Source organism: Fringilla coelebs (genome assembly GCF_963513975.1).
Source record: "Fringilla coelebs genome assembly, chromosome: 9".
In the NCBI taxonomy this organism is placed as follows: Eukaryota; Metazoa; Chordata; class Aves; order Passeriformes; family Fringillidae; genus Fringilla; species Fringilla coelebs.
In genome coordinates, this window is record NC_140067.1 from 14631907 (window position 1) to 14646144 (window position 14238).

The 14238-nt window shown below is 41.6% G+C and overlaps 1 protein-coding gene across 1 annotated transcript in view; it reads right to left on the reverse strand.

Moving 5' to 3' along the window:
* The window catches only part of ZNHIT6 (zinc finger HIT-type containing 6), a gene marked incomplete at its 5' end in the record, with an annotated part of 30499 nt that extends 16553 nt beyond the window's left edge, over positions 1-13946 (reverse strand). Inside the window, 8 exons of the mRNA XM_084211297.1 lie at positions 2040-2120; positions 2627-2707; positions 3491-3559; positions 11346-11449; positions 11845-11930; positions 12015-12121; positions 12206-12271; positions 13474-13946. Coding sequence (XP_084067423.1) covers positions 2040-2120; positions 2627-2707; positions 3491-3559; positions 11346-11449; positions 11845-11930; positions 12015-12121; positions 12206-12271; positions 13474-13946 — 1067 coding nt within the window. The remainder of the gene's footprint in view (positions 1-2039; positions 2121-2626; positions 2708-3490; positions 3560-11345; positions 11450-11844; positions 11931-12014; positions 12122-12205; positions 12272-13473) is intronic.
* Between the last annotated feature and the right edge of the window lie 292 nt (positions 13947-14238).

Genomic DNA, 14238 nt, shown 5'->3' on the forward strand with positions numbered 1-14238 from the left:
AGGATTTTTTTCCAGAAGGTTCTGCTAAGCCGAAAACCAACATTCGATGCAACACCATATGTTATATGTTTTCAACTTTTCTATCATCTAGTGCTTGTGGAGAAGAAATTTTTCTGGTGGGCACAGGAGCTGTAGATAACAAAACATTCAGGTAGACTTAATATATCAGTAGCCTACACCAATCCTACTCCTTCAGTCTGCTCCTCAAAGTGATGGAAGAGCATTTTGCCATAGAGGAATATACAGCCTAAAATCACACAGAATGAGGAGGCACAGGATGAGAAATTACACTGAGCTGACAGCGGCACTCAAGGCTACACAAACCAGCAGTTAACGTTTCCCACTGTTAAAGAAACATAGATAAAGAAAGGTGAGGGAGCTCTGTCTCCACTCAGTTTTTGATCCATAGGGAAGATCACTAAGCAGCAACGGTCATGTTTCAATCACAAGTACCTCCACTGCAATTCCAGCTATTGATTCATAGAGTACAAGCCAATACTCTCCAATTAACTTAGGGACGAGGAACCAAAAGGACAAAAAATCAAAACAAATTCTCTCTTACTTATCTGTAATGCAACTACAGTAAAAATCTGCATTCCCTCACAGGGCCGTTGTCACAACAACCACTCTGAGCGCCTGCTGCCACAGACACAGCTTATGTGGACAGAAGTGACTTTATGCTGACATAGCAGTCCCACCATTTCAAACAAACTTTGTTCTTTCCTTTCCCAGGAGGAATTTTTTTTCAGTATGCTGTTTCCTTGACCTGTCTGCACTGCCCCAGCTGGGCCTGCTCCGCAAACTTATACGAAGAGATTCAAAAATTTCCAAGTGACTGAGGAACTGCAGTTCTCAAGTCAAGATACACTTCTATTTTAACTTTCTACTGGTTTTCCCGTACATTAAACTCTACATTCACTAAGCGGGATAAATACCAATCACTCCATCCTCATTATCAACCACATGTAAGAATCAGGGCTCTGTATCTTCAAATTCACTTAAAAACAACAGGTTTCCAGCTGGCAATTCTGATGGCAAACGTTACAACCATACAATAGATCAAATAATGATTGCAAAGAGAAAAAAATCAATCAAAATCATTAAGTTTGCATTTGAATTTGAATTGAAAAGTACATTACACATTTTTTAATATTACTGGGAAAAATCCCCAGCATAAACTGGAAGCTAAGTTACAGCTAAAATTCTTACAATATATCCTTATTTCGCCCTTAGAAATAATGTAACATATTTTAGGGAAGCATATTGTTTACATTTGTTACATTTGAAGACAAAAATATAATTTCAGATGCTTAACTAGGAATCACTGATGAACCACAGTAAATAATGCTACTAAGCTGATACATATCCTTTTCAGTAACAATGACAAAAGGGTGGAGTGTTCAGAATGGTATTTATACTAGCAAAAAATATTTATTTGAAGCTTAATTTTGAAGTTCAAGATTATTGTCTGTTCTGAAAAAAAAGGAAACAATTCTGCACAAGTCGGAATTCTGAAGACATAAAAGCCCACACCCAGAAATATGGCAAAATGAAGAGGGATAAGCAAGTAACTTTGAGAAAAATGTGTAATTTCAAATGCAGTGACTGGATTGTGACAAACACATAATTTTTGCTGCACTAATTTAAAAAGATAAGTCTCCTTGACTATCACTTCAACTCCCTCTGGGAGGTTAAAATATCCACAGCAGAACTTCCAGAAAGAAATGAGTGTATGCAGTTCTGTGAGTCAATACAATTATTTGGCATTTTAACACAGACCTGTGCTCTGTTACACTGACATGGACTGCTGCTGAAGCAGTTTAGGTACGGGCACACTCATTCAATAACTGCACTGAAATGTCAATGCCGACATAGTAAAAGACAAAGAATTAGCATTTTTATAACCACTTGTAATTACTCACTGAAATTTAATCCATAAGATTATGTAAACTCCAATTGTATTATTAAGGACTAAGAAATGTGTTAAATCTTCTTGTTATTTTTAATTAGTAAGCACATAAACTGAAGAACCACCTTACCTGACAGAGTTACAGCTCCTGTTTTCTATTTTCATTAAAATTCGTACATCTGAATGAGGAGATGCTGTATAGATCTTTAATCTGAAAAAAAAAGCAGCAAAGATGCAGAAATGATGTACAATGACTTTTCTTCCTGTCATCCATAAGAGATGGATCTCTTATGCATGCCAACAGCCAAAATAATGTATTTTTTTCATTAAAACAATAATGTGTCACATACTAGGTGTTTTCTATAAATGAGGGTTATAATTATTAGCATGTTTTTCTAATTATTCTGAAGGTTTACTGTCACCTCCACTGAAATTAATTATGGCTACATTTTTCATAACTACAGTTGCTTTATTTGGTCTTTATGCTACGAGTCAATTTCTTAATTTTTTGCTGGTTTACATTTGGTGGCTGGACCCCAGGGTTAGTTGCTTGGTGAATGTTAGGATGGTTTTCATCACAGGAATTAAAGATGTACTGCTGACTGAGAACTCAGCTCTGCAAGCTGATAGTGCAGCTAATTTAAGTCATGTATGCAGAACCATTCCCTTTTATTAGTGCATTAGATCAACTAGGCAGGAAAGTTATTCAATACCCACCTTTGACAAACTACAGGATCTGACTCCACTGGATCAATGTATGGCTTGAGGATATCAGCAAGTGTTTTATCGTCAGGCACCCTTTCAGCAAAGATAAAAATCAAGCATGTGAGACATCCTTCATCATGTACACAAATATCTATTGTGAGTCACCTGGAGGAAGCTGTGTATTAGCATGCTACAGTGGCACAGCTGAGTAGTTTATGGGAGGATCATAAGAGTGTATCAATATTGCACAGATATGGGTAGCTTTATCTCAGTTTCAGCACTGGGATTTCACAGGCACGCATGAGGAGTAAACAGATGCATATCTCTAGTTTCTAACCCTGCAAAAGAAACATGCTCTTCCTGCAGCCCTAGGAGCAGACAAGCACATAATTCTCATCTCCCTTCAGGCTAGGAAAAAAGGAGAAACATTTGTCAAGAAAAGCTTATTTTTTTGCCTTTTCAGAACGTGCTTGTGGACTTTCCTACAAAGCAAACAACGCAACCATTTCACCCTGTAAGGTCAGTTCCAGAGTGCAGGTGAGGAGCGGTGGCAAATTGTGCTGAACATCTGCTCCATGAGAAGAGAGTATGTCAGGTGTAGAGGTACTACTACTATGAATATACAAACTCTCTATTTACATAGAGAAAAGGACTAACAAACATGCCTGATTTGGAAAGCCTGCTAGCTCTCCGAGAGAAAATGACTACACAATTTCAGTATTTTTTAAATTGAAATGCTCTTTTATTTAAGACTAAAATTAATACCTGAGTTTACCTTGTATAACAGAACTCAGTAAGAACTGATCAAAATATTTTGCAGTTCAACTTCAGCAGATAAATTGAAGTTTTATAAAAATATTTTTTAAAGCTCTGTACCCTTTTAAAGTGTATTCAGCATGACAGTGAGGAAATACGAGCTTCAAATGCCAGTAGAACTTGTTCTCCCTGAAAACAAAAAGAATATTCTTAGTCTTAGTTGGTAACAACTATCATTTTTTTTTCTGTGATAAAGCTTGGTAACCTAGAGCATAGGTGCAGGAGAAAATACACAGTTAAGATTCTGAATGGCTTCAAAGAGTAAAAGGGGCATGCAGAAAAGGTGAGATGTCCTTTAAAGATGAAATGCTCCCACATCCTGCTAAATTTCAAATCCTCATGGAATGAAAATCTGTTCCTTACAAATATAATATCACCAATTAACTGATCAACAGTATTTCACATTTTAAAAGTGAGTATATTCCAGCTGCCCTTCATTTCAGAAAAGGAAACTGCTTTTTGGCATATCACCCAGGACAGGTTACCAAACCTCTACAACAATAATAGCCAGAGTCCCAGGTGAGGCTGGGTCCTACAGAACACAGGGGACTCAACCTTTTCCAGCAATGATGGCCTCAACAGAAAATGTATCATGGCCAGGGAAGGAAGCTGTCTACTGGCATAACATGGATAAGAGAAGTTAGAAAGAACACTTGACAGAAAGACTGTAAAACTTCTGGTAGAGACAAAGTGATGTCACATTCTTTTCTTCTGTGTATCAGTTGTTATTTTTAAGACCCACCTTCCCTTTCCAGCTAGCATAAGTAATACCTGAGAACAGAAGCTACTGAAGCACAGCTTGAGAGCAGTATTATCTTAGGCAGTATTTCTAGAGAATACTTTGCTACATCAGGCAGTCTCCATTTGCCTTTTTGCTCATTTGCAGAAAATCTGCAGTAGCTTTTCTGAAAGAATTCCCTAAGAGAAAGCACAATCTAAAAGGTAGGTTCCTGGCCTTTTGCTCTGGTTCAGAAATTCACACTCATGACAAAGAGCAAAGATTTAGAAATTGGAGCTCAAACACCTGTGAAGCACAGGGATATCTAATGGTGTCTTTTTTTAAACTAATTTTTAAAACATTATTATGATGAATCATTGCATCCAGGATAATCACCCTCAGTTATGCAAAGATTCTGGTCTGCCATAAAAAGTAAACACGGTGTTGTTCCAACATGTTGTTTAATTTGTTTATCAGGCAAATGAAACATTACCCAGCAGGTTCTAGCTCGCTGCAGAGAGAAGTGTATGTGCACCTACCAGCAAAACAGTAAACTTAGCTGCTAAAATCAATTAACTGTGATACCAATTTTTAAATGCAAGTCCTTTTTTATGAAGTGAGCTTATCAAATAAGTAATACCCTAACCTAGTTGTTCCTAGGAGGAAAGTGAGCTTTACAACTGAACTACACTTTCTAGAGTATAAGTAAAATCAGCTGCATTAGTATTTACCAAAAAAAGAGCAAGCAGGAACCCCCAGCTCTAAGAAAATAATAATTAGAATAAAACCAATTAATGAAGTCCAGGGTCCCCAAAGCAATATGTGCCTCAGCAGAGTTGTGCAGCATGTCTTGTAATTCCTCCCTTCCTTCTGCTCATGTTTGTTAAAGTAGAGAATGAGAATGTGGACTTAGAGAACATCAGGTCTGGAAGAGGTAAGAACGCTGTACAGCCAGAGATGGAGGGTAACGCAGAAGACATTATGAATCATATAGCATATATATAATCAGAAACTAACATAGTATTTGGGCCCATGAATTTTATGCTCTTTTGCATATTGGTATGACAGTCTTAAATTACCAAACTGCAAAATGCTTTGAAATAACTCAAAACCATTGAGTGGAATTTTGGGAGTTTTTTGCAAGGTAAGTAAAACAAGGTTTTGCAATTCTTATCTTGACAGCTGAAGGAAGCACCAACGTTACCATAAACACAGAGCAAACTGGAATATCCCTAAGGTTATGTAACCACTTCAGTTCCCTTGTGATTAACAAGATTGTGATTCCTCTCAAACGTGTTAATATCTGCCATTTAACAAGGAATGGTGTTATTTCAAAGCACTTTCCCAGGGAGACTAGTAAAAGTTAGTAAGCTTTAGGCATAGAAATAGGGTCACCAACATTACCTGAAGGAAACTATGATGATGGGCACATTTATTGAAATGTTTACAAAGACTGTTCAGATGAGGGTTTTGTTCTATGTTATTAACTAACATGAGACTTGGTAGCATGTTTTCATTTAACTCACCATCTTCCACAGTTTTTTCAAACAGGCCATGTTCATCTATTCTAAGTGACCCTTTCTGTGACACTTTGATCTTTAAATCGAGACAGCTAAAGCATGAGAGAGACAAACCATGACACAGCTCACAGAAACATGTACGTTGTCCAAAGGACTGTCTCTAATACAGGCACTTGAAAAAAAAATATTCCAAAAAGAACTAGCAATCTGCTACCTGTTGCTAGGAACACTCTACATGTGTCTGTAAACGGCTGTCACACAGCACATCCTCCTTCCACATGCAAGACTGATTCCCTGTGGGCTCACTGAGGCAAACTCAGTTCATCACTGCAGCTGTAAAATCAGCTTAGAGGATTCTTCTCAGACTTCCGCCCTCCCTCCCCCTTCCAGGCACAATCTAGTCTATGGAATAGTGCACAGAAAGTGCTGTGAATCAGGGAAGCTGAACTTAAAAAGCTCATTTCTCATAAAAAAAATTCCACTTTGATAAAACAGAAACGTTGATTTTTATCTCAGCAAACTAATACCATAACTGGCAATTAATGATTTAATCTCCCTTCAAAGTACTCTTGCCTGACAGTAAATGGCAAGCAGAAAGAGGTAAGAAAGTTTAAGAACAGGATAGAAGAAGGCAAGAAAAAAAGAAGCTTGGAACAGGAATAGCCTCATACTCTTCACTGTATAATGAAGTCTTGAACCTGCTGGGTGCCTGTTGTTGAAGTGAAGCCTCCCTCACCATCACTGATGTGTGCCCAGAGAACTCGATGTCAGCTGCAGATGCTACCAAGGCTGCTTCACAACAAGTTCTGATCAAAGTTAGATATCCTGGTTCCAGATCTGACTGACTTTATTTTCCATTATGGCTCGTATTTTCTTCAGATACAACAGACATGTAGTATGTTCATTTTCTAAATGAAAATGCCTAATTGAATAAGTCATCTGCATTTGAGTAACAGCTCACTCCATGAAGCATTCCATGCCAGTCTGCTGCCATGGGATGCCCCTCCAATGGTGCCCTGGTTTTTTGGACACCAAGGTACTGACCTTAAAACTACCAAACAGCAGAGATCTGGGTGAAGCACAAGCACATCAGTGATGGCAGTAGAAGCAGCACTGTAGCCCATCCCTGCACTGCCTGGTTTCATCTCGTGTTCTGGCTACTTCAGAAGCATGGAAATGGATCACAGGGAAAAGGGGAGCCAAGCATCCCTCTCCCTGTGTGAGATGTAGATGCAAAATACATTCAGAACTGCACAGGTTGTTTCACAACTACATTTTACAAAAAGTGACTATCTACCTTTCATTTCTCCTAAAACTTCCTAAAACTTCCTTGGCCATCAACCGTAGTTCCCCCAGAACTTTTTCACAGCAACAATGGAAACATTTTTACTTCTGATGTTACAAAGCAGCAGTATACACAAAGTGGCTGTCTCCTCCAGCTGGCTCTCAGAACAACTGCAAAAATTTTCACCACCTTTACATTTACAGCAGTACCTAAGAAGATGCTCAAAAAACTGTGATTGTAGACAGTACAGCTGCTGGGAATTAAATGACTGATCTAAGAAGGATTCTGGACTTGGACATACCTGTTAAATGCCTTGGCACATTTCTAGAAGTGTCTAATATTTATGCATTTCTTTAAAAATATATTAAATATCTCATAAAGCTCACTTTCCTTACCTAGGCTTCATCTAAGCATTTCCTCTCAGTTTTGTCTAGAATGCAGAATTGTTATAAACATGTTTTTAAATGTGTGCGTATATATATGCAAATTAAAATATTGACAAAAATTCCAAATTCATCATATCATAAGATATCAACTGCAGTTCTGCCTCTACAGAAGTATTTCACTGGCAGCCTGTCAAAGATAGTGATTCACTGATGATTCTGTTTCAATTTAGCAACTAGTATTCTTAAAATATTAGTATACAGGATATCTTACGTCAAAGTGCAAATACTGTAGTATTTCCTGTCTCCTTAATTTTGAATTCATAAAAGTGATTAAAAGGACATGAAGTTTAATGATAGACCAGTTATCCTTTCATCTGACAATACCCAGTACTCTGTCAGAGTGCACTGAAGTTTAACTGAAGTACTGGGCATTCAGCTTGTATAGGTTGGGATAATATTGAGTTCCTTTAGCAACTTAACTTTCTTCTTCGTGGGTCCAAGGAGGCAAGCAAATCTATGTACTAAGTAATAACTAAATTCAAGTTTGACAGCTCCAGCAGTGTAATTATTAAGTCAAAACCCAGATCAGAAAACTCCTTGCTATGTTCTCAAAATCAACATTTCAAATAATAATTGTAATTATCTCTACCTATCTAAGGATTAGAGCTGACACTTTAGAACTTTCAGTTCTGTACCTCAAAGTCTAACAATAATGATCTCCTAAATTATGCTAGTCCCAAATCTCCACACTGTATTTTTTTCTCACAATTAAATTGAAGAGGTGAGTCAATCTAAGAACTTCCTCCCCCTCCCACACGTATCCCTCTGACCAAATGCTCCCAGGCTGCAAGCATGCCTGCTACAAGAGAGGTTTGTAGACCTCTGGCCCCTCTTGGTGGGGAGGAGAGGTAAAAAGGATTTGGTCTGGGAGATAGGCTGTGAACAGAGTGCGGAGGAAGCTGGCTGGAGATGTCTATGAGAGTGCAAGCAGCAGGGAGGGCTGGTGTAGGGCAGCACAAGCTGCAGAACTCGGGGAACTGCACTGCCCGTTGCAGTGTCTCACTACATCATCTCCTGCCGGGGAACAGGAGCCATGGACTTGCAAGCTCATTCCCCTCTTCCTGTTTGACCTGCTGGCTGGAGCTTCCCAGTTGGTGCTCCTGCCCTTGGTTTCAGCCTGGCCTCACCCTTCACCCTTTTCCCAGAGGCTTCCTATCCCGGCAATTCACTCCATCAACTCCATGGAAGAATGTATCCAGTGGGCAACTCTCAGCTGCATTGAAAATAAGGGCACCACAGGAAATGTAGGGTGAAGCAGCACTTTAAAAATAATTTATGAATAAGAAGTCAGATGCACCATGAGTTCACAGTCTGGACTCAGACACTACTTTCTAATGACCCTCCATTACCTAGATATTCAATATTACACATTAGTCTAACCCGTGTGTTGCCCAGCATTGGCACGTATGCTTCCACAACATGGGATTTAGCAAACAAACTCATGGAATCCAGGAAGTGAAGAGTCTGGCTAACACATCAAAACAACACTGATGTGTCCTCCAGTGCTGGCACAGGCAGGGGATGACACAAGAATACATCTTGTACTTCCTAGTTCTGGACTACTCTCATTCCTGCCTCGTACTGCCCAACAGCTTGGCTCGCAGGGAGAGTGTCAGGAGGACATGGGAGAAGCCTGCTCTCAGTTTTCCATGCTCAACAGATGTTGAGCAGCTTCCAGCCTCCACCCTCTGGAGCAATCTGTCTGCAAATCTAACTGACAAACAGCATGAGAAGGGGCTCACATCTACAGAAGAGGGCCACACCAGACCCTGAGCACTGTCAGGTGCTAAGCTCATATAATGGATACATGACTATTTGCACAGCTTTACCTCGTTTCAATGTGATAGTCAACAAAATGTTATGGGTGTCATGAAGTCCTGTGACACAGGTGCTAAATGCCTGATAATCACTGGTTTGACCAAACTCGATTCCTTAGAACCAATTTAAAGAGAGTGGGCAGAACATGCCAATTAAAAAGACAAACCAAACAATCAAAAAACCAAAAAACAAATCCCCAAAACCTGGTGTTAATTTTTAATTTGCATCACTGAATTCAATCATTCCATTGCTGTGTGAATAACAGGAGCAGCATAGAGAGGAAATGCATCCTCTGTGTAATAATCACTGAGCATATTCCATACCTTTGGACAGCATTTGCAAGAAAGGACAGTGATCTCCTATGCTCTTCAGAACAGAGGACGTTACCAAGTCCTTTCTGGTGGGATGTAAAAGTTACAGAGAAGCTACCATTCCACAGCAACAACAAAAGTTCTCCAAGGACTTTATGAATGACACCAACCAGTAAGGCATTTTACCAGAAAGCCTGTGAAATATTTCCATGCCTATTTGCCAAGAAGTCACCTTCCTTGCCCCATTCTTATTTGTCCTCAACACAAGCTACACTTCTGTGTGTACCCAAAAAAGCTTTCTAGAGGAAAAAGAAAATAGCACATGAAGCCAAATGTCCGTCAGTACAGCACTGTACCATGCCCAGGATCTTCCCAACTGTGTCAAACCTGCCTAGGTCTGTGTCTCTTCTGTTCTCTTACCAACTGACCCCAACATTCCTGGGCTCCCTGCAGTTGCTCTTGAGGGCTGCTCCTTACTCTGTACCTGTTAAGTGTGTTTATGTTATTTTATCTGTAACACTGAAGAAATTCCCCATTAAAGTGAAACTCAGCTCTAAGCCCGAGGTACTTTTTCCAGTATGAGACTAGTAAAAGGGATCTGTATAAGGTAGAGTGTGCAGCCAAAGACAGGAAAGTCAGTGCAGAGGGAGACAACCTCTACAAAGTCTGGGACAGGCCTGGTCTCCTCTGAGAGGAGACCTATAAATCTGAGGCAGAGGGAGGAGAAAATACCTCAGATAGCCTTTCTTTCCATTGGTTCAGTCTGGGTTTTCTCTAACAGAACTGGTAAAATATGTAACTTTAAAAGGTTACACTTCTACATCTATTTGATGCCTAAGGTTCTGTAAAATCTACAAAACCAAACCCACCTGTGTCTTTCCCTAGAGCAGCCTCAACGACCCAGGTGGGTGTGTTGAGCAGTTTCCAGGTGGGTTATTACTCTGTCAGAGACAGACCTCTGGTGGCCAGCCAGAGATCGGCACCGTGGAGTGCACAGCTCCCGGAACAGAGGGAAAAGGCATCCTGAAAACACAAACTGGCACCAAAACTGAGACCACGAACAAAACAAGTCAAAGAGCCATCATGGGCATATAAGCCATCAGGGATGTCACTGCTGTGAGATGCTGAGAAGGCATTTTTATTTGACCCCAGTATACCACTGAGCTTAACTGTAGACCTGATTCCTGTCACAATGAAATACTTCGTAGTTTCTTTCATTTTCACTGTGAAAATATTTTAAAATACAATCTCTGTATATTAGAGAAAAAACACAGCATGGATAAAGGAAGAAATATTTAAATTTTCCTTAGCCTTCTTCCTGAATTTGTATCTGTCTGCACTTGTCTCTCTAAGCTGCACTGCATCAAACATTCCCTCCCCCAGCACAGCAACTCCCATCACAGAATGCAACTTGGGTACTGAAGCACCTCTTCAGGTTTGAAGTCAGCCGTTCCAGAGACAGGGATTTGTGCAAGCTTTCTACATCAATCAATCCTCTATCATAAAAACTCCAAAGAAGCTTTTTCCTTTTCCAGCAAAACCCCAAAGTGTTAATTAAAAGAAAAGAGCACAACAGCACTGATTCTTTGTTCTGTTACCCAGTGTTAGCATTTTGCAAAATAAAGCATGAATTATGTAAGCTCTTAAACCGAGCCCAAAGAACCAAAAGAAAATGAAAACGTAAAGCATGAAATATTAAACAGTTCTGCAAAACAAGGTGCATCTAACAGATTTCAAAGCAAGCATATTGGTACGAAGTCAAATCCTCATCATTATATGCTCAAAATATTGCTGACTGTAACCAACTGAAGACTCACACGGAATTGAAGGTGGTAGAATTTTCTCTTCTTTTTGTAAATCCAATAGGCAGTGTTTTTAGCTCAATGTTACACCCTCGAGCTTTGTTCCTCAAGCAGTATAACTAGAAAAAAATAAAAACATTTTTTAAAAAATTGAATTTATAAACCCCCTGAAAATTAAACAATAAAAAGCTGACAGGAATTATGAGAATATTATAGAAAATGCCACATTTAATGAAATACTCTAAATTTTTAAAAAAACATCCTGAATGAAAAAAATTAACTATACCTAGCAACTCTCTTAAACATTTTTGTAAATCTCTCTTTACATTTTGTAAATCAATACTACTGCTGCATAAACCTAGAGACTTTTGATTTCTGGCTCTAAAATTCAGGGTCATTCATATCTTCATAAGAGATGTACCAGCTCTGGAATCTGAACTGGGACTACCTCAATGGGCATTCAAAGGTAGCCAACCCTAATTCCAACAGAGCAAAAGGAGAATCAAAAACTTACAAGCCTCTTTGTTGCTGGACTATGGACAATACAATGTCGAGCAGCAGCATCAGCTGTCCTTCCTACATCTTCCAGGAAACGATAATCTGAAGGTTAAATAGAACAAAGAAAAATGTAGTGCCAGTCCAGTAAAACCAGGGAGTTTTAGAACACACACAGTATGTCCTTACCACTCAGAAGGTTCAAGTCAGTAAATTCATTTACAGAGACAAATGCTGTTTTATCCCTGACTCCGTTACAGCTCAGTGCAAGCTTATGTTTCTTTACGCACAACAGGCTGAAATGACAAAAAGAGGAATGAACATGCTCAGCACATGAATGGGGGAAATAATCAAAACTATTTAGTTCAGATAACAGATACCTGCACGAATATTTCATGCATCGAGGACATCTGTATTTAGCTTCTTCTTTGCTACAGGTCTCACACCTGAAGGAAGTAAAAAACACTTCTCAATAAGGGAGCATTTTTGCACCTGACTGGCCTATGGAAGTTCCTGCTTAAAACCAGGCACTAGGCCACCCATCAGTATCTTCAGAAAAAGCTATTTTAAGTGCACCTTGAAAGGAGAGAGAGAGAAAATACTAATATCCTGGATGAGGAAAGGTGGCAGACAAAACAATACAAATATGGGGAGTATCTCCAAACACACACACATTAAAACACTGTAGATGCTTGAACGAAAAAAACCTCACAGGCTAACTGAAGAGCTGGAAACAGAGCAGCAAGCCTTTATCAGTTCATGCGTTGTGGCCCGTGCTTTCTCCTTTTGCATCACCTGTACTGTGCACTATACCAGGCTGGCTTATAATACTCCCAGCTTTAGGCACATGGAAAATAAGTTTCATGGATTCACACAAAACCCTGAACAATGCATCCCATTTTCACTAGAAGAAAAAGAGCATGACAACACTGTCAGCCAAACAACTTCTGGCTCTCAGCAGGGCAAACTCCAAAGTCAGGGAACCTTTCAGGCACAATATATAAGACTTATCGTTTTAATTAATAAATATCAGTGATAAACTACATTCCTCTACAAATATGACCATATGTTTTTAACTAAGCTATCAAAACAGCTGTTTCTCCCACTCTTAAGAAAAAGATCTTCCATTTGTCAACTGAAATAATCATCACTCTTACTTTAAATCTGACAAACAGAAGAGAGAAATAACAGTTCCCCCACTTCAGTAAAGTTTCCGAGAATACACAAACGCACCATTTTCAACTCCTAGGGGATAACCCAGCTCTAACCCATTTCTCTTCCCCTCCCCACCACGTGCTCGCTGTTTGCTAGCAGCGAGGGCCTGAAGGACAAGCCCAGCAATCCCAACGCCTGACGAGCTCTGTGAATTAGCAGCACCGGGCAAAAGGGCTTCAAACACTGCGAACCAGAAACGGGGAGTTATTCTGAACAGGGACTCCCCTTCCCTGCTCTGCAGGACCTCAGCAGCGCCCGCTGCCCCCGCCGCTCCAGGGAGGCTCTGCCCCGGGCGGAGGCAGCGCGCAGCCCCAGCTCGGTCGGGCCTCACCCGCGCGGGAGCAGCGCGGGGGCTGCAGGCACAGGGCCACCCGCCGAGCCCGGGGAAGGCGCTCCCGAAGCCCGTGCCGCCGCTGCCGCCGCCGCGCCCTACCTGTGCAGGGACATCTTCCCGCCGCCCGCTGCCCGCCCGGGCCCGTCCCGCTCCGCCATGGCCGCGCCGCGGGGCCTCACGGGGCACGCGCGGCCTCTGCTGCGCCGCCTGGCGGCCGCGAGCCCCAGCGCAGCCGCACGGGGCGGCCCCGGACCCGCCGCGCTGGGGCCCGCGGGGCTCCGGGACCTGCGGGGCTCCGGGACCCGCCGCGCTGGGGCCCGCGGGGCTCCGGGACCCGCCGTGCTGGGGCCCGCGGGGCTCCGGGACCCGCCGTGCTGGGGCTCGCGGGGCTCCGGGACCTGCGGGGCTTCGGGACCCGCCGCGCTGGGGCCCGCGGGGCTCCGGGACCCGCCGGGCTCCGGGGCCGGTGTTCCAGCCAGGGAAGCTTTCCAGAGCCCGGAGGAGGCTTCCCGAGCCGCGCTCCTCGCCGCACACCAGCCCGCTGCCGCTGCCCAGCCAGGTGACGCCGGCATCCCTCCTTAGCTGTCCGTGTCCCGCTGCACCGCTGTCTGCGTGGGATGTGCATTTCTGCCTCAACTACGGAAATGCACATCCGAGCAGCCTTATAGGACTTTAAACTCCTCGCTTTGAAAAGAGATATTTTCTGAAATTAAGAACTCCCAAAAACAGGGCAATGAGACGAATAAAAATATACATGAAGCAGACGGTTTTTAAAAATTTATAATCTTAGAAAATACCCCCAACATTTGCCAAAATATCACCTCCAAAGCCAAACTCCGAGCAAATGTCAAATCATGATGTCAG